This window comes from Centroberyx affinis, unplaced genomic scaffold (genome assembly GCF_046629955.1).
Source record: "Centroberyx affinis isolate AG114_WGS23_722 - 3 ecotype Tasmania unplaced genomic scaffold, CSIRO-AGI_Caff_v1 ptg002177l_1, whole genome shotgun sequence".
Lineage (NCBI taxonomy): Eukaryota > Metazoa > Chordata > Actinopteri > Beryciformes > Berycidae > Centroberyx > Centroberyx affinis.
Genome location: NW_027280485.1, coordinates 74,865 through 101,885, shown reverse-complemented (window position 1 = coordinate 101,885; position 27,021 = coordinate 74,865). Strand labels below are relative to the sequence as shown.

The window sequence follows — 27,021 nt, the reverse complement described above, 5'->3', positions numbered from 1 at the left end:
TATTGAAGACAATATTGAGCCCATTGACTCCTACAAACCAGTGTAGTCCTTGTAAAAAAACGAAAAAGTGAATAAAAACCTGTAACATGTTTTAGGTAACAGGGCTGGGCGATATTGACAAAATCAAATATCACAATATTTTACACCGAACACCTCGATATCGCTAATGTGACAATATTTTGAGGATGAGTATTCGTGCTTTCATAAGATATTTACACACAAGAAATTTTTGAAAAGTAATGTGGATATGATGAGCAGGTAAAGTGAACAGGCTAATAAGTTCAGAAAATTTTAACACTTTACTGTAACGCAGCCTTTAAGACCAGGTAGCATTTAAGTTATTTTGCAATATCACGATAAGCAAAATCACAGACGATATCTAGTCTCGTATCACATTATTGATATTACACGATATACATCGCCCAGCCCTTGGAAACATCCTAAATCATCAGTAAAGCAGCTGAACTGCAGCGCCTACCTGGCGTTACATGTGGCTAACTGGGTTGTGGCCATCTCCCCCCAGACTAGGATGGCCTCCTGAGAGCTGCATGGGTGCGTCTCCCACCACCCCAGACACCTTCTCCTCCTCGCGACGTTTTAGACACGCTGCCTTGGGGTTCAGGTTACGCTCTGACAGAGAAACAGCAAAAGAGAAACAGACATTGTAGCCAACAATGTATTTAACGGAGGGAAACAAAACTAAGAATCACTTCTGTTAACCGCCGAGAACAAGGTGCAAGCCTCCAGTCCAAAACCTGCTGCTCGGAGACTGACCTCTGACTTGTTGTTCTAAGTTGAGGATGACATTGACGGCTTGGTGCAGGATGAGAAGTTTGGTCTGAGGTTTGTCGTTGCTGAGGTGCAGCTGGCACATCCTCCCAAGTTCCTTAAATGCCTCATTGATGTCCCGTACTCTCAGACGCTCACGGGCGTTGTTAGCCACTCGCCGTTCCTTCTCGCGCTCCATCTTCACCTCAGGGGGAAGGTCCTCATCATCCTCCTCCTCGTCCTGACTGAATGAGAACAAAGAGGGAAAAGGTTGAAGCCATAAGTAGGAAGAGACTTCAAAACCCACTTTCACCATTCCAAATCAAAGTTTTCACGTCCCCTTATAACCCAAATTAACATTTAGCTGCATCAATAGCAAGGGCTGTATACCCACAGGCATGAGGGGAAACTGAATGGGTGCTGTGGGTGCCACGCACCCACAACATACATGGCCAACAACATACAGAATCCCTTGGAATGTAGTAATATTGCTAAAACATCGCTCATAAGGTTAATCAGCATATTTTGAACAATAATAAACTATTTTCCACCGTTAATTCACTCTTATATCCATTATCAACACAGTCATTGACATATTTGCAAAGATGACACTAAAGAATTAAAAAAATATATTTTTAGGGTTGGTGCAATGTGGCAGATTTGGAAAAATTTTTTTGATATTGTTGCTGTGATATTGAGGCACTTACATGACTCAATGTGAATTGGTAAAAAAAAAAAAATACACCAAATCTGGGCTAAACACATGTTCTTGATTTGACAGCTCACTGGGAATCAGCGCTGCATTTTCTGCAGCATAATAGGTGTGAATTTTAACAAATTTCAGTATGCTAATTAGTTATTGTTTGGCCTTTTAGCCATATAACATGGTTGTGTAGACAGATATATCAACTATAGTTTGCATGCCCACAGGTAAACAGAGAATTGGATGGATGCACTAACAAATGAGAACAGAGTAAGCACATACTTTGTTGTGAATGTGAACAGTGGAAGAAAAGACATCCTCTAAGAAGCCACATCTCCCATTTAAAGTCATCAGAAAAGAAAAACCTTCAAGATGTTTATCCCACAGAAGTTGGAAACGTTTACTTTTATCCTCATACTTGTGTAGCTTGCCAGTGTGTGCACGGTTTGCTGCTGTGCTTAATGCTATACAACGTATGTCCGGTCCGTCAGTGACTGATGATCAAGTTCAAAATGTCTTAATCTGCTAAAGTGACTTTGCCAGTCAAAATGGTGATTTCAGCTCCACCAACATGTGTTTTGACTGATGTTTGACTGAGAGGCCACAAAGCACAAGAAATGTTTTCTCTATCGGAGAGACTTACTCATCTTTCTGGTCTGAAAGGCCAGAGAGGATCTGGAGGGCCAACGCCTCCTTTCTGAAAACGTGAAATGAGGGGAAGGGGGTGTCAACATAGTTAAATATCTAACATAGCCTGGGCTACCAGTGGGACATCCAGTATGGAGTCGATAACAGAAACATACACGAACTATATATCATCTAAACATCACTTGTCTAACAGCCGACATTTGAAACCTTACTGAAATTTCCAAAACAAAGTGGCTTCCCCTATATTCTCATACTCGGAAAAGGGTGACATAATACAGGAAGATTTCCACCTTTGAGGGATAAAATTGTCTGCACCTAAATTCAAGTTAAACTGCATTTCAATAGTTTAAACAAATTTCAGGTTTAACACTTATCCAGAGTAAGAAGAATAGGGAGTGGAGTAAGAGCCATGCTACCTTGCTCGAGTGCGTAGCTTGGACTCCTTCTTCTCATCGTCAGACTTGTCTGCAATAGATGAGTTCTCGTCATCCTCCTTGTCTTCTCTTTTGATGTCTGAGCTGCTGGAGGAGTGTGTGGAACGGGCTACACCACCAGGGAGATCTGGGGACAAACACACAGATGTAAGGACTCAACTGAGGCACTGAAACCTTGCAATTTCAGCTGACAAGCAGCTCTTATTAGGGGAGACGATGTGATACAACTTGTGTAAAAAACTAATATTGAAGTTCAAGAGGTCACTTTAGTCAAACATGCTCAAATACATATCAATGTGTACGATAGCACTTCCACAAAAGCAGAAATTTGACTTCGATACAAATACTGATATCTAAAAATTCAATACTACCACGATAGTGTGACAAACAGGAGAAACTATTAATGTCCAATGTCACTGAACAAATACAATGTTTTGGTCTGAGATGTTTTACTAATTAACTTGTCTTACCACCCTTGACTTCTGTAGCGTTTTAGCAACATTTGAACAGGGGTTTTGACATGTCAGCTGGGTGTCTTTGTCGGCTCTGTAAGCTCATTTACTCCTGTCAACTAGTTGAGGTGGACTTGGATTCAGTTCAAAACGTGGTGGACAGTTTGATGCAGTTGCCATGTTTTCAGCTGCTTAACTTGGTTGAAATTTGACTATTGCAGCCAGACTGCAGCTCATACTCCTTTTAACTATTCCTTATGACATCCGCAACTTACATGCCGTCTGGATGAGATGTTGAAATGGAATTCCATCTTGCATAAAACATTTGGTGAAAGCACCAAACATTTCTAAGACTCAGTACTGAATTCAATCTTTTGCAGCAATATCGAAGTAGTATCATAATTTCTGTTATTGTGATAAGACTAACGTACGCAGCCTCAGATCTCTACATTAAGTTGAATGCCTTTGAAATGCAAACAATGTGGGTCAATGGCAAAGCAGAACAGCGGACTGTCCTCTGTGTGATGTAGTGAACCTTGAGTCAGCTAATCTGAAAATAGCAAATACAGGGGATTTTCTAAAATCTGTTGCTGCGAGGGCCCTTTAAGCTCAGATAAGGAGGAATAGTGAAAGAAATCCAAAGAGGGAGAGTGAGAGAGAAATGGAGAATGAGCATATAAACTGACAAGAGTTAGATTAAGTAGCTAACAAAAGAGAGCAAATATGGGTCTGACTTACTGGTGAAACCCTCTGGTTGGCCAGCTGACTGTGTGGGTCCAGAGGCATGGTGACCGTGCAGCAGAGTGCTGCTGGGAGGAAGGCCTGTGGGCTCCTCATGGTGGTTCCCTCCCTGTTGAAGGTAAAGACATAATGATCTCAATCTCACAATCTACACCGAACCATCATAAAACACAGACTGAAGGGTTTCCCCACAGGAAATGTGGTAGCCCAATGTGCAAAGAAAAGATCATGGTTTGCAATGTACTGACTAGTCATATTCATATAAGCTTGCACGTATGCTAATGAAGGCTACCTGTAGTTAGATACAGAGAAAAGGTCAATGCAAAAGCACTGGCTTACAATGGGATGAAATAAGTAATTTGAGGTATTTGTCACACTTGCTAGCACAGCCCATAATCATGGTTTTAGACACGGCTTGTTGGCCAGCAGATGGCACAGTTGGACATTGTGTTTCACAGTGTGGTTGTCATTTTTCTTTTGTCTAAGGTGAAAATGAATGGGACTTTTGGATCATGTTTGCCAATTGTTCTGTTCTTAAAGTGAAATAATGCAAGTAGAAATTAAATATGACAAAATTCTTACACATTTTAACATGTTACTGATTTTTTTTAAAATGAAATGAAATGCTGAAATGCTAAGCTACGTATGGCTAGCAATTTTTTCCCTTTTCATTGCAGCTTAAAAACCCATTAGGATCCATCTCAACAAAGAAAAGAAAAGCATAATAACGTAACCCTAAAAGCAAAAACAAGATTAGTGTTGGACGTAGTTAAAAGCAGTCGGTTTACAATTATCACATAAAACAAAACACACTTAATAAGATGAAGTGCTATTGTACAGATCAGCAAAGTGTATTGCACACGTTAATAGTTCTTGTAAGGTGCGTTACAAAGAATAGAGTTTGTTCATTTGGCCCCAGCTTTTGCCACATTCTGTTCAGTGATGGCTGAGGGAATTAATATGTTCTTAGCCCTCTTTGTTGATGTCCTAACGCATCTGAATCTCCACTCTGCCAACCATAACCTCAAATTCCTGGTTTAAAGGTTTAGAAGGTGTCAGTGGATATCTTGTACTTGACAAAACTAACCACTTGACAAAACTAACCAAAACGAGAGACAAGTCAGTCACTAGGGGGATTTTGGTTCTGTTTTGTTGTGAGATGTTTCATGAAAGAACATCAAATGTCCAAGTCTCTGTCAAACACACACAAACAAAAATGTAACGTGAGCAGAATAGGTGACTAACCATAGCAGGGTGTCTGTTGCTGAGGGCCAGACTAGCATTGGAGAAAGCTGGAGAGAGGCCTCCCAGGCCTCCGTTGTGTACCGAGGACAGCAGGCTGTGCATGTCGGAGTGGGCGCCCCCCAAGCCTGGGCCCTGGCCCACAGCATGACTGCGCAGTACATGAATGGCCTCCTCCAAACGGTCCTCCAATTTATTCTGCTATATTAGTAAGAGAAATATGTTGGATATCATTATGATGAACAAAATCACAAGGAAATGGAAGAATATTTAAGCCCAAGCACACTGAGCCGCACTGGACTGATGAAGGGAACTTATTTACATAATTAAGACCAATAGCAGTATAGAACAGCTATTTAGTAGAATAATTTATTATAGCCAAACTTCAAATTAACCTTAATCTTTCTATACAATATAAAGACACTAAAATAAATGTTGAATGACGAAGCAGAGAGATGTCTGAACTTACCAGTGTGTGTGGTTGCCCTTCGTAGTTGGGTGTGGTTGGTCTTTGCCACTGAGACTGAGCTCCTGCAGAGAGAATAGATTATTAAGATCAGACTATATACAGTGGTAATTCTCTGCTTCAACAGCAGGTGGAGCTGCAGAGTCGTTTCTATGCTGAAGCTGACATGCTAAGAGAGCCATTTTTGCCCAAACAATTTCCACTGATTCGTTTTCATATGCAAACACCAAGGCAGTAATCAAACTAAACAAGTTTAGATAAACTGGTATGATATATTCTGTGGCTGAAGTTGTAATTCTAACCAAATTAGAGGTTGCATGAATTAAAACCAGGAATGAAATGGAGGGTAAACCCACCAACACAACTTTGGTTGCAGAAGAGAGTTCATTCAGCTTTTTAGGGTGACATGAATCATGAAAAAAAAAAAAAAATTCATAGTATTCATCGTCTTAAGAGTAGTAACAAATTGATCAAAGCTACATAAAATAGAGTCATTTAAGGGGAAAAGAAAACAGAAATGAATGGTTTCTGAATAGAAAATAAATTTTGTTTATATTGGTTGTTTGCTTTATGATGATCACAGACTGGAGGTCATAGTTTACCCACCCATCACTGATTAAAACCCTATATTTTGTAACTGTCCGTATATTATTTGTATGTGAGAATTCTGCACAGCATCATTGTACCTGCAATACCCTGAGGAGACCCAGGAGTGGACGGAGCTGAGGAGAAGTTGTTACTGTTGTGGTCCGAGGGGTAGATCTGAAATAGTCAAACACAACACCTCGATGTAATGAACAGCAAGGTATACACTAGGGAACCTAAACAATGCATTTCAATGCTATTCTGTGAAGCTGGTAGATTTTAATTAGAAAAAGGAGAACTCACCGAGGCCAGAGCCTTCCCGATCTCATCTCCTGAACTGCCAGCCGTGGTGCCTCGGTTAGCTGTGGAGACACAAATAATAATAATGTGGGTCACATGTCTTGTGCATTTGTTCTTAGATACAAAAATCTAAGGAACGACCACGGGAGCTAAATCAACACACCGATTTGCAATCAGTGAAACATGCGACTGAGACACTTGTCTTGTTTTGTGTGATGAGGTCACTTAAAAACTCCTTACCCATGATGCCGTCCCCGTTGATGGTGGATGTGTGGTTGTAGTTGGTGGGGGCTGAGTGGAAGCCGTTGACCTCGCTGCCATGCAGAGGATAGTTCTGTGGGGACAGAGGCAGGGGGTGACGCTTCTGGAGAGGGGATACAAGCAGCTTCATTAGGCACACACCCCTCAATAAAATAAAATAAAAATAGTGTGACAAATGGATTCACTTCTAAAGGGAGGGTGACGGTAAAATTACTCAACCTCTGAATAAAGCTGTCAGTGAACAATTTAGACATTACAGATATGTGATATGATATCTGTGGTTTTATTACACAAAAGGGGCTGACATCTTTGTCAAGCAGATACTAGTAGATATTTAGTCCTACTAAGAAAAGTGACTATCTTAGTTTCACCATATAATTGGCTTACAAGCAACATTAGAACACTACATCCAACAGAGAGAGAGCAGAGAGAAAGCAAAAGAGAAAGAGAGAGCGAGATAGAAAAGAAAGAGCAGAAAGTCCAAGATTAGACTGGGGCTGAGACTGAGTCCTACTCACCATCCTGTCTTGTGGGTTGATGGCAGAGAAGGTGCCAGGCTGCCCAATGTGAGGCGAGTTACCCAGCATGGCAGAGTAGCCAGAAGACGTCCAGGGGTCCTCTGTAAGTGGAGATATATTTGTGCATATGAGTTCACAAAGGTAAGTCAAAACATATTATAATGTGGAAGTAGTGCTGGATGATAAGGCTCACGATTAAAATTTTCATATCAGGCAATGTCAATTTTTAATCCAGATATATGTAAAATCACAATTTCTGTCAAGTTTAAAGGGTTAATTAACTTTCATTTAAAACAATTCTTTATTACCAGAATAAAACTGCAAAAAATAAATAATTAAAGAGGCAACAAGCAGGAGTGTAATTGTTTTTCAGTCTTATTTTTCAACACTATAACCATTTTTAATTAAGAATAACGAAATTAAGCAATGAAAATTTGTTGAAAATAACTGGAATTATCTTTTAAGTATGAGAGGAACTCTGCTAAGTTATCAAGCTGGTTATAATTCAAAATCGAGGAAAATGTAATCAAGATAATTGATATTGTTTTATTGCCCAGCACTATGCGAGAGGTTACCTTGCATGTAAAAAGAGCCAGGGTAGACGGCTCCAGGCTTAGCACCAGGATATCCTCCATTGTCCCTGGCATACTCATCACCAGATGTGGAAGCATACACCTAAACAAACAGACACAGGCAGACAGCAGTTGGCCCATGCTTTCTACAATGACTACAAACATGAAACACATATTTTATGCTTCTGAGTTAAAGTGATAGCATTTTCCCTCCACATATAACCCTGAGCATCTATAAAATGAAACGTGTCAGTAGTGAGGGGTATTGCTCCACCCTATCCTGCATGCTTTCCAAAGCCATTTAATTACAGTAGCTCCAAGTGGCCACAAGATGGCAAGAGGGAGTCTGCTGGGGAGGGAGGCAGGCCGGCTCCTTGCCTGTGGAGGAGAGCACAGCGGCCATGGCATGCTGGGCACAGCGACGGCTTGAATCCCAGTGCACAGTGAGTGCTTCCTCTAGCTCCCAGGAGCCCAGTGACATCGCACTCACTGCCTGGCCTGCAGCCCCTCCCTATAGACACTCAGTGTCAGCTCACACACATACCATGCATTCAGTGAGCCAACACACACACCATTTCCAATACCCTTAAACTAGCACTATCGCATTTTATCTGACATGAACGGGGGATTTCGATTCTGGTGTGCAAGTACAGAAAACATGCAAAGGACCACTGTAATGAAATTGGACATTTTATATTAGTCCCTCAAGGTGTTCAATAATCCTTTCTAGGTATTGCTAACAAAAATGGACGCCGGGCCTGAAGTAATATTCCACTCCTATGTGCTCCGCAGCCATAGATTGAAGACGGACATGAGAAGCCCTCAGTTTCCCCGACACCATCAACCACCACTCGCTCTACCTCACATGTACTAGAGAGGGGGAGAGAAAGAGAGAGACAGAAAGAGAGAGGAAGAGAGGGAGAATGGAGGCTATGCTGCAAAGAATGCTAATCCAGAAAAGGGATTTTTTCTGTAATTTGATTTAACAGGGAGAAGTGGAAAGGGAATGGAGAGATGCACTTCTAATTACAGAGCCATCTGCCTGTTCCTGGACCACATCCAACTCCACAGGCAGCTGGGCTGAGGAGAGGGAGAGAAGAGAGGGAGAGAGATGGGGGCTGGGATCCAGTCAGTGAGTGAGAGAGTGAGAGAGAGCAAGAGAGAGGGAGATTGCAGTGGGTAGGGGGTGGTAAAGGGGCAAGGGGGGGATTGGGGGGGGGGGGGGGGAATGAAGGCCCTGATGATTTATGAAATGGTTAGAGAGATAAGGGGTGGTGAGGGGGGACAGAAGAAGGTAATCTAAATGACTTAAACAAAGCTTGATATGGCCAGGGGAGTGTGAAGGAAACAGGGGATTTAAAATGATCACGGTTAATTCAGGGGAAAACATGACGGAGATGGCTTCATTTAACAATAGGCTTTGAGTTGTTCTTTCACGGGGAACAATGTCGAGCGAATCCTGCTGCTCTAGATGGGAACAGAGAACTACACAATGACTGGTGCTGCTGGATAATTGTATTCTCAGGAAGAAAAGGGATTTCTAGGGTAAAATCCTCCGCTAATAGGGGTTTAATGTAATTCAGGTTATGACCGTGTAAAGGTCCTAACACTGGCAAAACATGGGTTGTGACAAGGGGTGGGGACTAGAGAAAGATTAACATCAAACTAAACTCAAAGCGCTTTATTCAGGGTTATCTGGCTGAGTCTAGTGGACAAGAAGGGGGCAGAAGAGAAGTTTCTCTCTGTCTGATTGTTGTTTGATTGAGGAGAGGGGGGTCAAGGTTCACAGGGTTAGGACAAGGATCTGGTGTACAGGTATTAGTGGATTACAGAAGTCAGGCAGTTTGAGGAGATGGAAGATGGGAAAGGAGCTTTAATGGTTACTGACAAACAGATGTTAGTAAGTGTTTACTCATTTATAATGAGATAGCAATAACAGCACTAGAAAGAGAAAAGAGAAAGAGAGAGAGTGCGAGCTGGGAGGGGTGGAGGAAGGGAGGGAGGGAGGGAAAGAGGAAAGACCACAGGATCATCATCAGCAGTCATTAATCTGGGCTCAGACACGGGGCTAAGAGGCCTCGCAAGCACCGCGCCTCACAACTGGGTCACTCACAGGGGGAGGCCCACCCAGGCCATCATGTGGCGAAGCGTAGGCGGACGGCTCTGCAAAGGGGGGAGGGGGGTTCACACACACACAATCATTTGCACTAAAACCACATGGCCATCGTTCACACTGCGGGGAATGACTGGGGTTCAGACAGAGTGAAAAAGACGGGGCCTCCGCCAGACAGAGTGTTTACACTCAATCTCTATGATGTAGTCACCAAGACAAGCTGCGTCTACCCACAGAAGATTCACCCGCCCCTTTAACATACCACCAACAGGTGGACAACAGGATCAGTGCCGTGCATTAAAAAAAAATGGGCTTGATAGCTCTACTCGTTTACCAGTTATTTTTCTAAGGAAAAACAATCAGATTTCTTCATTTCTTTACAGAACTAGTAAGGGGCTAAGTAATGAGTGAGCCATGGCACGGCCTGTAGTGGAAATGGGGCTCCAGTGACGTGACTCTAAGACTCCCGTCATCTGAGAACTGGTGTGGCATGGGGTTTGAGTTACAGAAAATGTTTGTGTAATGACAATATTTCTTATTGATGATCCAATGGCAGCTCAGGCAGGAACGCCAGCCTCTAATAGCTACAGTAACATGGGCAACCACCCGCCAGGGTCCTCCAAACTTGAAATATAATCTGGACTGTCTTACAAAGCTCTGCATCAGTTCAGGACCCTGAAGGGATTTACGTGTAGCTGAAGGGGGAAACATATTAAAAGGAGTTTCTGTTGTGTTTATCCCATGTGATATTCAAATGAGTAAATGGACTTTGAGTCATCTATGAACTAGGTGCAAATGTATGGTATGGCTGGCTGGTAATCAACACATAAGCATAAGCTTTATTTAGCCATTGGAAACTATATATAAATGGCAACTGCAACGTGATTCATGGTCAAATCACTTTAAATCAACTGTAAGATTCATACAAGCTACATATCTGTGGCTACTTTTTCCAGTTCTGTGTGGTTGCTAGCATCCACACATAAGTTGCATCAGCTGCTAGGAATTCTGGGCCCACTGACAAAATGTGTCACTGAGCACATTAAATCAAAAGGACTATATGATAGCCCCGTTACTTCATACTGTTTGGACCCCACTTGCATTGGCCTGCCTGAAACATCTCTACCTCCGTCCCCCAACTCCCGGGCCTCTGCGCTCTAATGAGGACCTCTCCAAATTGGGACATTGGAGGAGGTAAGTTACTAGGCCTGACACAGTGCCTTAAAATCCTATAATTTTCCCTGTCTACATGAGAGCCAGACCCTGACCAACACTTGAAACTGAGTGCAGTGTAGAGACAACCAGAGTGATGTTGTTTATTGGGGGCTCTCCGAGTCGCCTGACTGTCAACTCGCTGAGAGTCTGACTGAGCAGAGGGTCCTCACCCCTGTCTGTCACAGAACTGCTCAAGCAGAGTGGGGAGCGCAGTGTGTGTGTGTAGTGAGAGAGAGAGACAGAGTGAGAGAAAGAGAGAGAGCGGGAGAGAGAGAAAAGACTGGCTGTGGGCTGTGAAGGCGAGCAGAAATGAGCTCTCACCGAGGACGGCAGGCCAGGGGGTTTCCGGATCTTCTTTGGCTGGGTGTCTACATACAGGCAGACAGCGACGCAGACAAAGGTGAAAAAGAGACAAAAACACAAATAAGGATTTAGTAATGACAGATTTTGCTGATGTTACGTCAGTTCAGGTGCAGTGGTTAGTGCCAGGTCTTGATATGCTCCATCCACCATCTAATAACTGAACATGGAAAACAGCATGGCCCAAATGTGTGTGTCAGTGTGTTTGTGTGTGCGCCTGTATGTCAGTGTGAATGAATGTTGCTGTGCATTCATCTGTATTCCAGCGTTGTTTTGAACTGTTTGCTCAAATATAACCAAAAAAACAAAACAAAAACGAAATGATTACAGTTAGAAAAAAAGACTGTTACACTGTCTTTATGTGTGGAAAAAAATATATAAAAAAATATAGCTCCATTTCAAATATTTGCCCCTACCATTTCATAAAAAGCTGAGACGAGTGAATGGGATCACAGAAGATACAGGGATATGATCAGAAACACAAAAACATGAGGAATAAATGGCAATCGGAGATATATAAAAAAAAAAAGGAAATCTCATCCCTGAGGAGTGTCCGAGTGTCTTGTTCAGTTACATTACCTATGCCTCCATCAGGGGGCCTTCTCCTGGGGTTGTTGGGGTACGAGGGGTAGAACTGGGAGCCAGACTTCAGGCCAGAGGGGGACATGGCATCTGGGCTGGGCATCGCTATGTCACTAGGGAGGAAACCAGGCTAGAAGAACACAGGGAGACAAGGGTTTACTAATAATACATTGAGGGGTGTGGGAGTGCACAGCGCAAACAAACGCCCTCTCTTCTAGGAAATGGAGACCACTAATTCAAAGTGTTTCACATGAAAAGAGAAGTGAGAGAACAGGGCTGTCTTCATACTGGCACCTTAAATGAATTTACCTCAGGCACAAATTATAGCGAGTGTAGTGAGATGCAAGGAGTTAGCCTAATGGGAACTTACCTGGCCTCCAAAGGGAGTGTACGGTGGCCTCTCGTTTTTACCTGCAAGATGAAAATGACAATTGTTTGAATGATTATGCAAGTAAAACACTGAGCTGTATACACACACACACACAGGAGGTAATGGTGTGTGCTAGAGCAAATGAAAAGTAGGTTTTCGAAAGTACAAAAAGTCCAGAGATGCCCTCCCCTTTTTCAGTACGCTCAGCTGCCTAAAGCTGCCTGCCAGACAAAACCCTGGGGAGGGTTTCTGCTCCAGTGCCCTAACATCCCCAACACTCAACGAATGAACACAGGCACACACGCATGCACACACATGCATGTATACACACACACACACACACACTTTGCCGCCCAGATAACAATTTTGTGGTCATAACAAAATATGCACAAACAGTCATATCGACCACAAAGTAAAAACCCATTATCATGTGACAATTTTAACACTGGGGTATGACAAGGCAGTTGAACATCTCCTCATAAAAAATCACTCATGATTGCATTTACCATTTTTTGGTATAATTATTATGTTGTGTAAAAAACTCCAATCAGTCAGTTTTTGGCCACATAATATTAATATGTTAAAACTAGAAATAACCTCCTCGCGGCTGTATGCCTCCGCCAATAAACTTTGTTTTATCATTGCAAGGACAGTCTTTATTTATTGAGCATATATAATTAATGTGATTATTAGGTCAACTTAAAGGATTTTGGTGTCTGCAAAAGTAAGTGACAGCACTTCCACCGTTTTTGTAGAATGACCCAAGATCGTTTTCTCAGCTACAGTGGTAAGCAAAACATTACGATGTCACAGTGAAGTTGACCTTTGAACTTTTGGATATAAAATGTCATCACTTCATCATTTTATCCTATTAGACATTTGTGTGAAATTTTGTCATAATTAGCGTGAATTGAATTCTTGAGTTATGGCCAAAAACGTCTTTTGTGAGGTCACAGTGACCTTGAACTTTGACCACCAAATTCTAATCAGTTCATCCTTGAGTCCAAGTGGACGTTTGTGCCAGATGTAATGAAATTCCCTCCAGGCGTTCCTGAGATATCGCGTTCATGAGAACAGGACGGACGTGAGGTCACAGTGACCTTGACCTTTGACTTTTGACCACCAAAATCTAATCAGTTCATCCTTGAGTCCAAGTGGATGTTTGTGCCAAATTTGAAGAAATTCCCTCAAGGTGTTCCTGAGATATCGCGTTCACAAGAACTGGACGGACGGACAACCCGAAAACATAGTGCCTAAAGGCATAAAAATAATAATGTTTTAAAATGGCATTCTAGTTTCCGGCTGTATTCTCATACCTGCGATCCCTGAACTGAGGAATGGAGAGGACAGGCCTTCATGCTCACTGTAGTGGGATCCTTCTCCATAGCCCTGTGGGAACAATGGCACACACATACACAACAAAGTGAGGAGACTTAAAAAAAAAAAAAAAGAGATATGCATCCACTAACATTAGGCAGACACACGCTAACACACACAGACCTGAATAATAACCAGTGCTTCAAGGCCATCCCCATCTTGTTCCCACTGTATGGCTTAGTGGTTACCCTCCCTCTGCCTTCCTGTCTAACCAACAGGATCCATGCCAAGCAGATCTGCATCAGCTCGGGGGATTCAAACACCGACTTTCTTAATTATCAACTTGTGGTAATCAAAGTCTGCTGCATCTATTTCACCCCCTGTTCCTTGTATTTACACAGAGTTGTGCCAAGACAGTTACGGCGGATGTGAAGCTGCAATTACCGGTGGGCTTCCACAGAGGTTCAGGGCTAGCAGAGAGCGTGCCAATGCAGGATTCTGAGCCAAGGTTATTAGGTAGAAAGTAAAACTACCACTTCAAATCAAAAATGGCACACAGCATGCCAAAACACTAAGCTGTTATGGTGGTTGGGGGGAGAGAGGGTGTATGTGTGTTCATCTGTGGCTGAGCGATCATGTGAACACATTCATATGCGTATGACGGAGACAGCGTGTGACAGCCTCATGGTATCAGGTATTAACACTCACATCTCAAAAACCACATTAAATGGTATGGTTGTTAACTAGAGTGTGTGTGTGTGTATGCGTGTGTGTGTGTGTGTGTGTGTGTGTGTGTGTGTATGCGTGTGTGTGTGTGTGTGTGTGTGTGTGTTTAGCTCTTACTCGTCCTTGGTTGAAAGAGGGGCTGTTCTGTTCTGCTGAGCCCCAGGACCCAGAGCCGCTGCGCTCATCTAGTGCTGAAAAAGACACGTTGTTAGATTGATAGGTAGGGAGACCAGTAAGTTAGCTTGAAGTACAGATGAAAAAAACAAGGAGGTGGTTTGGCTACTGCTGTGAAAGAACGTTAGCATTCCCCAAATGAGACTACAAGATTATTATCCTATATGTCACTGCAGGTATGTAGAAATGTCCTGATGCTGGATCGTATCAGTCAGGGGAACCTGTCAACAAGTCCTCCTCTAACTATCCAATGTCATTAACCAGTCTCAATGGGCTTGGACAAGCCAGAAAAGAGAGAGCATCTCTATTGATCAACGAGCATGTAGCTGTCGCATTAAAGATGCAATGCAATGTTGGACTATTTCTGAAAAACCTATGGGAACTGCTGCTCAATATAGTCATTATCAAGCTCATGAATAAGTGTTCCTTATGGTCACTGAATAGTAGAAAATGAACCATAGTTCATAGTCTCTAAAGAAGCCCAATAGGATACAATGTGCCATCTAAACTACATTTAAATTCCATTCAGTAAAATGGATACAAATAAAGACATAAACTAAGACATAAAACAAATGTGTGAAGCTCAAAACATGAACCAATATGTTTTAGGTAAACAAAGGGCCAATGTGTGGCAGAAGGAAAAAACATCCAAAAGATTGGTGGAGCAGAAAACTCCAAAATACCCCCATCATCCCCTTCTCCCTGTCTTATGCGCTAATGCTATCCAGGCTCTCTGGAGACACAAGGCTTAATTGCATGCTGATTTGCATAATTGTGCATATTAATGTGGTTTCCTTATGAATATTCATATTTCGCCTTTGATTTTTGCCTAATTAAAAAAATGTGTGTGAGAGAGCGAAAGAGAAAGAGTGAGTGAGGGGATGGAAGGAGAAAGCAAGGGGACTAGAGAGAGAGAGAGGGAGAGAGAGAGAGAGAGAGAGAGAGAGAGAGAGAGAGAGAGAGAGAGAGAGAGAGAGAGAGAGAGAGAGAGAGGGCGAGAGAGTGAGAGCTAGGGAAAAGAGGGAGGGAGAGTGAGAGGGGTCTGGGTGAGATCAGCAGCCTGGCTGACGAGTGAGAATGAGTGATGAGACTAACAGAGCGGTGCAAGCACCTACACACGCTGCGACAGCCGTGATCTATGGAGCTGATGCCAGTGGCATGGAGAATCAGGCAAGCAGGGAGGAGAAGGGACCTCAAAAGATCAGCCTCGCTCACTGTCAGATCGGCCCTGCTGAAAGGCCACAGCACTAATAAAGCGCAGCACCACCGTCAACCATGTCCAACGACACAGGACACTGGTGATGGGCTCACTGCTAAATAAAGATGACAGACTTTGTATGAAGACACTTCAGCCAAAGCTTGTTGCCAGGAGGAGTTATAACAAATTAAAGGAGATAAAATCCAGTTCAGAGGAAAGACAAATCTATGAAAGCCAATGGGCCAATAGTCGGGTTCTAGCCTTGCAACAAATAAACATATTTAAGTTTTAACTGCCAGACACTCATCTTACTTCATCCAAATTTGCTGGCATACATTAAGTATTTTCACAAACACTGCACAATCACAAACTTCCATCAGGTAACACGCAAAATTATATATTATCACTGTCAATAAATAATCTGCATTGAGTAGGCCTAGCAGGCCAACAATTTGAGTTTATAAAGGTAACCTCATAATCCTCACTACCATTTCCAATACACCGCTCACCCTCCTATGAAGCCTCCATTTGGCCAGCGGGGGAGCAGAGGATAGAGAGAGAGCACGGCTGTGCAGGAGAAGTCTGACAACATTGTTTCACACTTAGTGGAGTAATTAACTCGGAGGCAATTAAAACAAGGTGGAGAGCTGCTGAGGTGACACTGAAGCTCAGCCAGCCTACGAGAGCCAAACACTGCCATGCCAGAAGAGAGGAGAGGAGCAAAGGGAAGAGGATAGCTATCTTTATATTTTTGTTGAACTGTTGCCATGTAACACATTTAACTGTCACTGCTGTCAACCAAAAAATTGTAAAAATCAATATCTTTTGAATGATAGCCAAAGAGATAAACTGGCGACATAACAAATGAGTTAACTGAACCCAACAAGCACCCAGATGTGCTATGTGTCTATAGTGTTCAGGGTCTGAAATTAACACCCACCAAGCGCCAAATGGTGCTAAAATTTGTCTTTGGTGGATAAATAAATAAGGGTCACCAACCAGACTGGCCAATAACTTTTTGAGACAATAACATTTGAAGGCTTCAGTTATACAGTTTTTTTAAACTTTTGGTCTTTTTTTCCTCTTCTAAAACTTTGAAACTACACTTCAAAATGTAATGTGAATTCTTCTGCACTTTGTGATGTGTGAATTGCAAACTTGCATAAGTGAGCAAATTTTAAATTCTGATTCTATGTACAAAATGGCACTGAAAGGAGATAGGGTGACATATTTCTATGAAAAATTTATTATTCATTATTTTGGCCAGTAAAAATATTTTTAGCAGGTACCTTGTTTTTCTAATTTACCAGCCTTTAGCAGGTGAAAAAAGAAAAAAGCTTATTTAGGATATATATAGCGATAGTGCGTATTCTCAATTCAATTTAATGAATGGTGCACATCAAAATTCAAAGGATATGGGGTTGGCAACCTGTTAATTATTTGAAAACACAAGCGGACAGGTTCTCTGGATGTGTATCCAACCCGATTGCATCCATCCAGAGTTTGGCAAGGCTAGTGTGAATAAACCTCCAGTGAAAGTTACAAGGCAAGACAAATACTATTGAGTCACGACCAGAGCCCAAAGAAATATTTATTTTCTGAGCCACAAAGCCTTCTCACAGTTGCAAGCTCTGAAAAACATCTAATTTAGTTGAAGGAAGCCAAAATCCTTCACGTCTTCTTCAGTCTCAAGGCTTAGGCTTTCCAGCTACAACACACCAATACACAGTGCAAAGCAAGTGACACAATACTGCGAGTGTGTGTGGGTGCGTGTGTGGGTATACAAGTGAGTGTGTGAGTGTGAGAGTCAAAAAGAGAGGGAGTAAGAGACAGTGAGAGAGACCGCATGTGTAAACTTGCAATGTTGTTTGTTGTGATCGGGGGGGGGGGGGGGGGGGGGGGGGGGGGGGGGGAGCAAGCCTGTCGTATCTCGTGTGCGTGTGTGTGTGTGTGTGTATGTTGAGAGGGTTGGAGACGTTGCCAGCAGCTGCAGAGGTGACAGAGGGGACGCCTTGCCTGAAGCTTGTGGGCTGGCCAGCTCCCACCACACACCGTCACACTCTGCCTCCCCTATTTCTCAAACATCCCGCACTTCTCTCCAATCCTTTCCTCTCCTCTCCCCTCCTCTCCTCTCCCACTCCTACCCGACACACCCCTCTCCTCCCCCCCTCCACACATGCCTCTGGCCACTGAGGAGGGGAGAAGGACGCCTAATGCAATTAGCACCCCTCTGAGCACTTTTGTGTTGATGAATAGAGGTGGTCTGGTGGGCCACTAGGCTGCTCTCTGCCGTTCCCGCGCTGCTGGGTCTCCTAGTATACAAGCCGCCAAGGTGACGTCATAGATGGACGTTGTTCTGCCTTCCATTGTCATCCTTGCATTTCTACGATCAATAGTTTTCCCGGCCATAATCATGCAGTATTGCGGAATAATAAGCAATACTGTAAATGCAACACTGCACCTCAGGACTGTCTTTTGTGTTTACTTTAAAAATATGGGAGGCACGTCTGTTGACAAAAGCAGCCATAAAATCTAAGGAATAATGTACACCAGCATCTGAAGCGCCTCTTGTCTTCTTCACCTAGAAAGACCGGGTACTATGTCTGTACTATATAACATGATACAGATCTAAGAAAAATTCTTGGCCTGGAATTGTGGATGTTAGCACTTTGACTCTCAAGTGCTATTAGGGGTACCTGGAGTTCTCTGAAAGTTAAATGTGACAGCTTGAAGTATCGCATTCAAATGGGTGTCAATGACCAAGGGGCACACTTTAGGACTTGGGGAGGGGGGGGGGGGCAGGAATTAACTCCTCACTGCTAAGTAATTGCCTGCCGTAATAGAAACAAACAGAATCCTGCCTTCCACAGGCTGATCCCTCTATTCAACAAGCTCTCTCTTCCACTCTGGCCACTCACTGCATGCTGGGACAGTTTAAGAGGCTGCGAGCTGGGGGTGAGGGGCTTTGTCTCGGGCTCAAGCCATTTCCTGCAGATCAGTGGGGGTAAGAGCCCTGTGCCGTGTTGGGGGAGGAGTGTTTTACACTTCAGGGTGGGGGAGTCGTTTCAAGTCCATAAGCCCCCTTTTTTGCCTTTGTTCCTCAGTGGCTGAGTTCTCACTCTGGGGAACGCTGGGGAGTGTGACTCGATTTCACACGGCAGGTTGGCAGGGTGACAGAGGAATGGAGCAACACGACTTACTAATAACATTCAGGAAGAGAGAAAAGCACGCTCAAAGGCTTCAGGTGTTTTGGAGGAGGAAACTGACAGCCAGTTTGCACTTTAAAATAGTGAAGTAAAGAGAGCCAGATTCTAAAAAAATGACAAAACTATAGTGATGAGAGGGGTATTAAAATTAAAATAATTTAGATAAACTCATATTAATAAATCTACACACAATAGTCTCAATTCCTTATGTTAATACTATCTTCCAGGTACTTATATAAATTTTAATCTATAGTCCTATGTTTCTGTTTCTCAAAATAAGTGTCATACAGTTACATGAACTCCAAAGACATTTCAAGTATATAGCTCATAGCTCATTATGGATGGATAAAAGCAGAGAGTTTAAACAGGAGAGACCACCACACAAACAGGCATAGAGCAAGCTGTTGCATGTCCCTAAATGAAAACTACCACTCACTAAGTGCCGAGCCCTATACACCATACGACCAGCAGTAAAATAAACAAATGTGTTCCTCACCCTGCCTAGGTAAAATACAGATGCATTACTTCCTGGACACAAATGTCATACATTTTCATTCTCTTACAAGCATTTGCCAATTCCTAACAGCTATAAATTGTGAAAGTATGCTGAATGTAGTGAATTTCTATTTGATGTGGCTAATAGAGAAATAAGGCTTTGTTGATCTACAATTAGTACATTTGTTTTGCCAAAAGGCACATGGATGGGGCACAGAACAGTCCTCTCAAGTTTTGTCATCATTTCGGGGTTTTCGGATTATATCCAGATCCATTTTTTCCCCCACCTATGGGTAACATGAATGGGGTTTTTGGATCCCATTTTGCCAATCGTTCTGTTCTTAAAATGGGTGAAACAATGCATATAGAAATGACATACCAAAGTTATTACATATTTTAACATGTTGCTGAATAAAAAAAATATATATTTTGCCAACAACCATGGTGTGGATGTTGCATTATCCTCTCTTCACAAAGACACAAAATGCTGGAACGCTAAGCTAAGTATGGTCAGCATTTTTTTTTTTTTTCATTGCAGCTTCAAAACTCATCAGAAACCACCTCAACAAATAAAGAAATGCATACTAGAGAAACCCCCAAAAGCAAAAATAGTCAATATTAGTGTTGGATGTAGTTAAACACAATCATTTTATACTCCTATTCATTTTCATGTTAGACTGAAAGGGGGCGGGATCTGTAATCCCTTATTTGGGCCAAAAAATGATGTCACGCTTGAGCGGACAATCCAGCCATGCCAATAAACGGTAAGTTCATAACAACAAAATAATATAAAAAATATAATTCAATATTGAGCAAGAAATTTATAACACTTCTTTAAGACTTATTGGGTGGGAGTGAGTAGGCAACAAAATTATATATTCTGAGGATCTGATGTGGGAATCTTACCTGATCCACCAAACTGGCTGCTAGCGAGTGTCGTCGGTCGGTTCTTCCCGTTGGCTACAGGAGGTGCGAACATCTACAAGAGAGAAGGGGAAAGATAAGTAAGACGGCACAGGAAGGCTCACTTCACACATCCTATTTCCACTAATAAGCGAGATCACATACTTTGTCTTTCGGTTGTTCCTATGTGATTTCTACTGAATTATGTTTTTGTTTTTTTTCCTCCGGGTTTTTCCTGTGGAAAAATAGCCTAAATAAAACATTTATGGAGTGTCAGTCCAAAAATGAGATATAAGCCATTTGAAAAACGTGATGCCTCCACTGACAAAATAACTGCTGAGACAACAGTAAAACTTGTTAGTAGATACCATCAAGTTATTAGCATTTCTGAGCTCCTTACTTGCAAAATAGTAACATTTCAAAAAAGATGGCAGCATCATTTTTAATATTGAACAATAAATAACAGGTGACATTTTCCCCAAAGTAAATATACACCATTTTAGAATGAAATACTCTAGATATAAGTATATTCATAAATATCTAAAGGCATGAATTCTAAACAGGTCAAAGTCTCAGATGAGGCCAGAGGTTTTGTCACAGAGAGACTGTGGGCTCCACACTGCGGCCACAGTTTGGTCTAAATGTCTGCTGAGGGCCGTCTTCCGGTAACATTTCATCAAACTCCACTGAACCAACCTTTCTGTATCTAGGCCATCTATACCACAAGCCAATCTGCCAACACCGCATCTGATGAATTTGTTTTACCGGGTTTGTCTTTGTAAAGCAGACTGATATCTGATTTGGAGACTTTCATTTTTCTTTTTTTTTTTGTTTGTTCCCATCACATTTGGTTGTAAATATCTCAAATGTGTTCAGTTTTGCTTTTTCATGTCCAATCTAATATATGTTCACTGGCTAGCCAGGAAATAAACAAAAAGGACACAATTTGGTTGTACAGTGTTGACAGTTTCTCACCCAATTATCAATGTCATATTTAGACTGAACATCTGCTGATACAAATTGGCAGCTGATCAATCTGAGCATCTCTAACGCGAACGCAACTGACTAATGAGCACCTCCCACAAAACCCCCATCAGAACAAGGAATGTTTTTTCCCCCTCCGTCTTTCCTCTGCATACCGTTAGTGTAGCAAAGAATACAACTACATTAATAGAGCGGTTGACTGCATCCAGCAAGCCATTACAACACAGCTCCATTGACAATATACATGCCCTAACAATCCATTTAAATTCACTTTAAAATAAGGCTAGTCCTGTAGTTCCACAATCTTACACATCATAAGGCTTCAATGACTCAAGCAACGCTTTTAATACCTCAGTGTTAATCAACTGTAGTTAGTTAAAAGAAACCTCACGGGACATTAAGTCTGCTGACAAACATTTCATTCATTAGGATTCATGGTGTGGAATTACCTTTTGTCCCCCAATAATAATAATTATCCAGAACGGACAATTTAGTCTTTGCCAGCTATTCAATTTATCAGGGGAAAAAAATTGCCACTGCTCCATTGGGCTTATGAGGTGTGTATGTCAATGCAGAGCTCAACAAAGGCTTCAAAACAAATGAAAACACAGGTAAATAAAAGCCAAACAGAATAACTCCAGCCACTCTGGAGAGGATGTCTGGAGAATACTTCTGAAAGCATCTCTGTGAAAATCATCAGCCATCAAACTAGGTTTGCCGTGAACAAAACAAAACTGAAAAAATAATCCTCCTAAAGACTGAAAATGTGACACAAAGAAATGCATCTCCCCAGAATAAAGCAGAAGCTGTCAGCTCGGCCCAGATCATATATCACAATGTTTCCCCTTGAATTTCTGTTAACAAGGCGAACAGGGGTAAATTTGGTTCTGGGACTAACACCAGAATTACTTCCACTATTTTCTGCATTGTTAAAATGGCACTTACTACTTATAAATATACACTATAAATGTATACGGTAAATATGTGCGAATTACCTGGTATTCTACATTGTCTGTTTAGGTGAATGCTTAATTTTCATTGTCTACGTTTTCCCAACAGTGGATGTAATTTCCCTGTAGTCAGGCTCCACTTCCCCCCTGCTGTATGAATGAATGTAGCTGAGCATTGTATCACCTACACAGCCGACTAACCTATATTTAGGGCCTGAATACATTTGTAACCAGTGAACCTGAGGTATAGCTGTATTTTCCTGGCCATGCTTTGATCTATTCAGTGCTACCCCTGCCATGCCCAGGATGAAGGATGGAAAAATCTTCAGCTGACTCTACCTATTGTTAAACTGCATTAAAATTTACTGTTGCAAATCTTGAAAAATTAATCTCCCCCACTTACTTTCCCACCCCTTACCCCACTTTTCTCATTCAGACCTCCTCTCTCTCCCTCCTACTGGCACCCAAACCCCTATCCCACTCTCTTTAGCTCTTCCTCCCCATGCCACCCACGTCCCACTGCCACCCAGAACCACCCAGGCTGCTCTCCCACTGTCTTACCGCACTGAAATCCAGGAGGTCGCTGAGTTCCTTGTCAGTTCCCACTGCAGCCATTCTTTGCTGCTGCTGCTGCTCGTTCATACCCTTCAGTCTCTAATAAACCCTACGAGAGAAATTTGCAGATGCGGGATTTTAATGGCACCGGCGAGTACAAACACACATTAAATGTGGCTCTAAAAAAAGGGGAGGAAAACAATAATGCATAATTCAAACTACCACAGGTTTGTTATATCACTTACAACAATCATGTAGGCGAGTTATTCATCTCCTATAAACATGCCAATGCTGGGCTATGTCAGCACTATTCTTAAAAAGCAAATGCAACTTACATATTCCCCCCCCCCCAAGCATCTATTCCATGATGGGAATTCAAATTTGAGATTTAAAAGTAACATATCCGTTCATGTCCTATGCAAAAATCTTGTGCATTTCAAAATTTGCAATATGAAAATCAACGATCATCTATTAAATCTCAGCCAGCCTAAACATACAGCCCGAGTTATTTCCATATTGACATACAGACCAACACGGGAAAATAGACAACATTAAGCTATTTAACACTATTGACTCCTTTAGGCATGTCTACTGAAAGATGCTAATTTCACTCAGACACTGCCTTGCCATCCAAGCAGTGGAAGAGACACTGACATGAAATGATGAATACGCTGCCTTTAGTCAAATCACTACCAAGAAATCACTTAAAATTTGTCTTTCTTTTTATGCAACCCTGGCAAATAACACAGCCATATGTCGATCATTGCTACATAAAAGAGAATGTAATACATTTACAATTACAGACATAATTGGGACTATTGTTAGCCCAAGGAAATAGGGGTGAAAGGCAGAGTTAATGACTGTATGCAAACACGTCATTACCAAATTACCATATGTCAACTCAGAAGGAACCTTGTCAAATGACACAGCGAGCTTGAATACTGGATTTACCCTGTGTTTTGCATTCCAACGCAAGCCTGAGGCAGCTCTCTGATGCCGAGCAGTGGTTCTGCAAGCCTCACAGAGAACTGGTGGTAAGGGGAGCGAGTGGAGGAATAGAGGCACTTGGACACCAACAGGTGGTGTGCTTTTACAGCCTCTTTTGTAATCCAGCACTAGCACAAATTGTTGTGGCAATAAAAAAAAAAACAAAAGAAGGCCTTATAGGAAATGTAATTTCTAAAATGTAAACATAAGGAGATCAGAAGATTCAAATGACCCAAGAAAAGATTTTCTCAACTGAGAATCACTTGAATACAAATTATAATGGAAAAAATTAACAAGAGTGTGAAACATAAAATCCCTTTTCCCACATGTATGAAAATTAACACACGTCACCTCATGGGAGCCAAACAGGGCAGTCTGGGTTTAGTGAACTCAGGCTAGCTGAACTAATTTAACCTTGAGACAAGGAAAGGAAGTAAGCAAACACAACACATTGCCCCAAGTGTAAATAGGCTAGGAATATGCCTGTCACTGCCTTTCCAAACTTTTGGATAAGATGGCTAATGAAGGACAAAAAAAAAATAGGTCAAACACACTACTAACACAAACTACTATTCCCAAATATATGGGCACATCTGACAGTTAAATGGAGTAGAGTATGGAGCAGCTTATTGTAACAAAATGGCATCTTCAGCTACTGTTGGATCAATATTTGAAGGAAGCAGATTAGGGGTCTTTGTCACCCCACACAAGGCAGAGAAGGCAGGTCACCCTCCGCCAAAGAGCCTGCACCTCCAGTGAAACAAACCATTGGGGAAGCTAGCTAAACAGATGCTGTGCAACAAAACTTCATATTTAGCACTAGTTCATGAAAATGATGTGTGTCTCTCTGAGTTTTTGACCACGTTTTTCAAACATAAGGATGGGTCAGATTAAGTTCCCTTTACCTGCTTAACAAACCTGTAATTACTAGTGGAACAATATGTTGACATTGAAAGATTTTATAATTAAAAAGCACAATTCTGTGCGCATAGACTATGGATAATTTTAGTTGTGTTATTGGTCCTAATAAAAATGTCAAAACAACAAAAAGCTAAATAAAATACTATGTAAATATGTGTTTATCTAATTGCTATTACTGCGGGAACAAGAACGTTCGTACTGAGTAGAAAGGCATATTCAACAGTTGCTACAAATATTGCACAAAAGAAACAGATGTAAAATGACTTCCACCAAAAACACATTAGTAAATGTGCCAAAATAATAACCACCGAGTCCAAGAGTTTTAAGAATGACTGTAAACATCTAGGCTACTCCAGGGTGTATACATTACTAGATGATCTCGTTTTGGCTAGGCCACATCCAGGGCCAAGCTACTGCTGACAACTAACCCATTCACGATTTATTTTGAACCATCTCGAAATTATCCTTGGATTAAACACACGATAGTCTCCAGTATCTCTTCCTAATGAAAAGAAATTATGTGTAAAAGAAGCGGCGTGGCCTGACACTCGAGGATAAAGGCAATGCTCCAAACTTATGCAACAAATATTGGGCTCTTTCTTTCAGATATTAGGGTTCAAGTCTTGCATTATGAGGGAGTTCAGTAAAGGAGATGGTGGGGGTGGGGGCAAGAGGAATTTCCTGCCAAATGTGCAATAAAATAAAGTCTAGCTTGGGACCCAGACACTGCCATAAAGGAATGTTTAAAGGGCTACCAAGGCGTTTTTATAGAAAGTTTGTTTATGGTTGTATGGAAAATACGTGTACAACAGAAAGTTTAAAATGCTCACCAACATTACTGAACGTAAAGATTTCATATTTCCATATATTGTCTAGTGCAAGTAGGCTAGAAGAGACACACGGTGAAAATCAAAACGAGGCTTATTAGACAGGACTAACATTTAGTTGAGTCTTTTTGTAGAACAAAGGAGTAATTTCCTCCTCTCCGTGGTCGATGCGGAGACCATCACACACTTGGCTCGCCACCTCAAACCAGACAAAAACTTACATCCCCCGCTTTAACCACACATTCCCAAAACTTTTCGAAAATTGCAGGCGTCAAAATGTATGTCAATGAAACCTATCGAATTCATGCAACTTTCCCAAAAACAGTAGTGAAAGAATTGTGTTTTACCTCTGCTCTCCAAATGTGTGATATCCAACAGTAAAAAGAAAAGCGGAGACTCGCAAGGGGAAAAACATAAAACTTCAAGAGAATTTCGACCTCAGTGCATGAAACGCATTGGATCACAGTAGATGTCTTCCTTTTGTCCTGGTAAGCCTGGTTTTCATACAGCGCCCACGTGTTTGATACAATGTAACAAGTCTGTGTGCAAACAAATCTATTATAGTAACTAATCTCGCGTCTTCCTTTTTTGTTGTTACAATTGAGATGATTTCATTCTTCTCGTAGACATCTTCACCACCTCCGTCCACATTGTCAGACGCAACAACGTATCCCTCCGCATAAAGTGAGGGCCTCAACGCCAGCGGTGTCCAATTTCAAACGCCTTTGAGAGACTAGCTATTTTTACGGATAAAGAAATATAGCTTCAATAACTTCCAAGCGTCAAATCGATGTATTGGTGTTATGTTGAAGCTCGGTGTCTCTCCGCTCGGACTGCAATCCTCAAAATGTAGGAGCGCTTCGGGCACTATGTTCTCCAGCGGAAGGCTATCGTAAGAAAGTTAGCTGCGATTACACAGCAGCTTGACGAGATGGCACGATAAATGCGAAGAGGTTTAGCCAATGGAAAAGCGTGTTTAGTTGATTGGCGGCCGTATAAGCCAGCGGGCGGCTGCAAACACAGCTTGGACCCTCCCTCTTCTTGACGCTCACTTTCCCTGTGTGCTCAGGGAGGCTGGCTGAGGGGGGCTTCAATATGCCCGCTGACATCATTTTATTTCTGTGGTTGGTGTGGCCTCCGTTTGCTTTTTTAAGGAGTATCTCCATTAGGCTCCAAATGATTTTCTTTTCATTAGAACAACTGTAAACTGAATTATGATTTACATTTGTTAAAATAATTACGTTATTACACTGTTATGGTCAGGGTTTGTGTCAAAATTTTGATCATATAAAAACATCAGCCTGTACGGCCACAGGAGCCACAGATAGTATTAGCTACATTTGTGAAGTGACAATAGGAGCTACATGACATGTAGTACATGAATATGTTTTATCTACACCTTTTCTTATATTGGTTGAATGATGTAATGAGTTGTTAGGAAGGGGAAC

The 27,021-nt window shown here is 41.9% G+C and overlaps 1 protein-coding gene across 4 annotated transcripts in view; it reads right to left on the bottom strand.

Annotated features, from left to right (window-relative positions):
* The window catches only part of tcf3b (transcription factor 3b), a 30,018-nt gene extending 3,779 nt beyond the window's left edge, over window positions 1-26,239 (bottom strand). Inside the window, exons 1-20 of one of the 4 annotated variants that reach the window (XM_071532238.1) lie at window positions 25,921-26,239; window positions 22,845-22,947; window positions 20,353-20,425; window positions 14,491-14,564; window positions 13,647-13,719; window positions 12,331-12,371; window positions 11,958-12,090; window positions 11,340-11,386; window positions 7,694-7,793; window positions 7,119-7,219; window positions 6,580-6,703; window positions 6,343-6,401; window positions 6,141-6,216; window positions 5,458-5,519; window positions 4,992-5,189; window positions 3,744-3,855; window positions 2,536-2,680; window positions 2,115-2,168; window positions 775-1,013; window positions 479-630 (exon numbers count right to left, since the gene is read on the bottom strand). In XM_071532238.1, coding sequence (XP_071388339.1) covers window positions 485-630; window positions 775-1,013; window positions 2,115-2,168; window positions 2,536-2,680; window positions 3,744-3,855; window positions 4,992-5,189; window positions 5,458-5,519; window positions 6,141-6,216; window positions 6,343-6,401; window positions 6,580-6,703; window positions 7,119-7,219; window positions 7,694-7,793; window positions 11,340-11,386; window positions 11,958-12,090; window positions 12,331-12,371; window positions 13,647-13,719; window positions 14,491-14,564; window positions 20,353-20,425; window positions 22,845-22,925 — 1,938 coding nt within the window. In that variant the 5' untranslated portion in view covers window positions 22,926-22,947; window positions 25,921-26,239 and the 3' untranslated portion in view covers window positions 479-484. The remainder of the gene's footprint in view (window positions 1-478; window positions 631-774; window positions 1,014-2,114; window positions 2,169-2,535; window positions 2,681-3,743; window positions 3,856-4,991; window positions 5,190-5,457; window positions 5,520-6,140; window positions 6,217-6,342; window positions 6,402-6,579; window positions 6,704-7,118; window positions 7,220-7,693; window positions 7,794-11,339; window positions 11,387-11,957; window positions 12,091-12,330; window positions 12,372-13,646; window positions 13,720-14,490; window positions 14,565-20,352; window positions 20,426-22,844; window positions 22,948-25,920) is intronic. The other 3 variants (XM_071532239.1, XM_071532240.1, XM_071532241.1) reach the window with 3 other exon arrangements.
* Between the last annotated feature and the right edge of the window lie 782 nt (window positions 26,240-27,021).